Consider the following 3,419-nt stretch of genomic DNA (forward strand, 5'->3'; position numbering starts at 1 on the left):
AATAATTATTTTTTCTAAATCCAATATATAATTACTATATTTTACAATATATACCTCGACTAAAATTAAAAGTATGCATCCAATGAATTTTAATTTTTTTTAAAAACAAGTTTAGAATAAAATGTTTTAAAGTTATCTAAAAACCATTGCGTTCACATAACCAAACTGAAAATATGAACCAGTAATATTTAAAACCAGCAGCTATTTTATTCAACAGTTTGGATTTATTTGACTTATTTTCTCATTCTCAAGTTGAAACAAGTTTATTCATAATCTTCTTAGCTTCAGTTTGATGTTCCTTGTCAGCCTCAGTTTTGCTTTCCTCTTTATCACAATCCTTCTTAACCACACTTTTACATCCTTTCCCTTCATTGCCCTTCTCTTAGCTTGAATTTGACCAACAAATTCAGGCACCAATTCATGAAATTCAGGACTCACTTTGCCCATAGGGGAGATATTCATTCCCACCTTTTTCATGTGGACAGTGCAGTATGATGGAGTGGTGGATCTCACTGTAGGTTTCTTGCATGTTACAGGTCCATCACCTGACCTGCAAACAACAAAACAAAAATATATTACAAAACAGACAGTACTGATACAAAAAATATGTATATCTATCTATTATTGAGATATTATTGAGATAGATATATACCTTGCGATGACGAAAGTGCAAGGCTTATAAAGAACTTGTTTTGGATCAGAGAGAATATGCTGAAAGCAAAAAGAAGTGCAAGGCATAGGGTTGGACATACAACCATCAAAAGCACATATGTTAGTGTAATTGTCAATAACAACATCAGGTTCATCCTGGAAAGGGCTAAGACCAGTCTCAATAACATATTGTCTGTGTTTGATCCTGACTTGTTCGATGAGAGCCCAATACTGACGTCTGTAAAGTTTGGTAAGACGTTTGATGTTGCGAAGACGACGACACAGAAGTTCACGATGGGTGAGATGAGAGGCAGTGGAGAGTGGGTCAGAGGTTGTGTTAATTGTTGGATTTGGAGCATTGGGAGAAGACATTCTGCTGAATGATTGCAGAAAGATAGAGATGTGTTATTGACTGCGCCGCAGCAGGCAGACACAAGGAACTATATATGAATGAAATGAATACGAGAAACGAACCTTTAAATACTTCAACTTATTGTAATACCGTGTCTATCTCTTTTTCAATATACTACTGGTGGTAGACTGGTAGATAAACTTTGAGATTGGGTTAAGCCTCATGGGCCGGGTTGTTAACTTTTATTTTACTTCATCCTAAATACAAGGAATTCTTGCCACCCCACTTATATTTGACACCCTCATATTATTTCATAATTTTAAAAGTGTTCTTGTTCAAATTTAAAGACAAATATGCATACGGAATTTTTGATAAAAAATTCAAAATTTTCAGTAAGAACTAATATTGAGAATTTCAAAAAAATTCGGTACTCTGAAAATAATACCTGTATTTTCAAAAAATTATCATGTGATATTGGAAATTTCAACCAAATCAGAAAACCCAGTCTTACACACTTTGTGTTATTCTTAGACTGTGATCCTACTGCTTTTGAAGAAGTTGTTAAAGAACCAAAGTGAAAAGAAACAACAAATGAAGAAATTGCTTCAATTGAGAAAAATAACATATGGGAGTTGGTTGATCTTAACAAGGGCATAAAACTATTGGTTTGAAGTGGATTTACAAAACAAAATTGAAAGAAGTTGACAAGTATAAATCAAGGTTAGTGCTAAAGTCCACAAACAAGAGTTTGGGGTGGATTATACTGAAGTATTTACTCCGAAAGCAAGGCATGATACCATTATAATAGTGGTTGCATTAGGTGCACAAAACTCATAGCCCATCTTCTAATTGAATGTAAAATCAACATTCTTACATGGTGATCTCCAAGAGCACGTGTAAGACTAATCCCAAGAACATGCAACTCAGTTAACATGAGATTCTATTACAGTTAGCCATTTTCTATTTTCTGTTTTGAATAAGGCGAAAGGCATTTAGCTCACCAGTGTATGAACGTTTTAAAAACTATTTTATTAATGTGTTCACATAAAGAAGATTGTTGTCGATCTCTAAGGAAATATTAATTATGAACTTCCACTAGAAGATCATTGTCGTCCTTAGAGATGATACTAATGTTGGACTTCCACAAGAAGATCCTAGCCACCCTTAGAGGAACTATTAATATTGTACTTTCATAAAAAGATCCTTGTTGCACTTCTGCTGGAAGATCCTTGCCTCCCTCCAAGGCAATATTAAAGTTGGAATTCCACTCGAAGATCCTTGTTGCCCTCATAGGGAATATTGGTGTTGGAGTTCCACTAAAAGATCTTTGCCACCCTTAGAGACAATATTAATGTTAGACTTCTACTAAAATATCCCTGTTGCTCAACTAGCAACAGAGATACTGGGCCATCACAAATAATTCCAAAGTTTCACCTTACTTACAATTAACCCTCTTGCTAGATAATTAGATATACCATGTATTGGATCCTTTAATAAGCAGCAAAATATGGGATTTAGCTTAAAGTTCTTGCATGAGGGACTCCACTTAAAAGTTTTTCCTGGGGAACTCCACTAAAAAGTATCGCCTGAGTGACTCAACTTAAAAGTCTTTCTTGAAGGGCTTCACCTAAAAGTCTTACCTCAGGGAATCAACTTAAAAGTCAAGCCTGAGAGACTCAACTTAGATTTTCGCATAGGAACTGTAATACGGTGAACTGACTTTTATTTTTAAGCAAGCAATGTTGCGGTAAGCATGAGTCGCCACCGACTTTTATTTTATCCAATTTATAGAAAGGCTAAAAGAACAGAAAAAGACCTTTTAAAGAGATTTTGAGTTCGGGGGGTAGGTTATACAAAGGGAAGGTTTAAAGCATCCTTTCTATCCATGGTTATCCATGGGCTCTTAATTGCTTAGCTCACTTTTATTTTCAAAATGTTTGAAGTGTAGTGTGTGAATAGTAAAAAGATTTTTGAATAAGGACTTTAACTTGTAAATAAGCGTAGCCTTTTGGAAATCGTTTTGAAAAGGAGGTGTGAAAAGTAATTTGAATTTTAGAGCAAGCAATTAGTAGCAACTATCCTAAGTTTTAAAATTTGTTCTTTTAGCTTTTCAGGCCTATCCATACCATAGGAGGGTAGGAAGTCCTTTTATTGGATGTAAAAGGTCATCGGAGTATCATTCGCCATAAGACTGACCCTGCCATAAAGAGGGCAGGTAGTCTAAGGGAAGGATATAAATAGTCATTTAATCTTTTAGGCAACAGGCGAGGATACCTTAGCAATGGGGGCAAATCATCATTTTACCGAGGCAACACCGAGGGACAAAATTGATGATGAATGAACTGAGGGCAACATTTGCTTTAGGTATCCTCGGAATCGAGGGACTTGACTATTTTAAAGGCATGATTTGTAAGGC

The 3,419-nt window shown here is 35.2% G+C and overlaps 1 protein-coding gene across 1 annotated transcript; it reads right to left on the minus strand.

Annotated features, from left to right (window-relative positions):
- Positions 1-259: 259 nt before the first annotated feature.
- LOC131648471 (uncharacterized) lies at positions 260-1,023 on the minus strand. Its single transcript, XM_058918223.1, has 2 exons — positions 653-1,023; positions 260-550 (listed from the first exon to the last, which is right to left on the minus strand). Exons 1-2 carry the CDS (start codon positions 1,021-1,023, stop codon positions 268-270), a joined length of 654 nt encoding a protein of 217 aa, XP_058774206.1. The 3' UTR covers positions 260-267.
- Between the last annotated feature and the right edge of the window lie 2,396 nt (positions 1,024-3,419).

Source organism: Vicia villosa, linkage group LG2 (genome assembly GCF_029867415.1).
Source record: "Vicia villosa cultivar HV-30 ecotype Madison, WI linkage group LG2, Vvil1.0, whole genome shotgun sequence".
Taxonomy (NCBI): domain Eukaryota; kingdom Viridiplantae; phylum Streptophyta; class Magnoliopsida; order Fabales; family Fabaceae; genus Vicia; species Vicia villosa.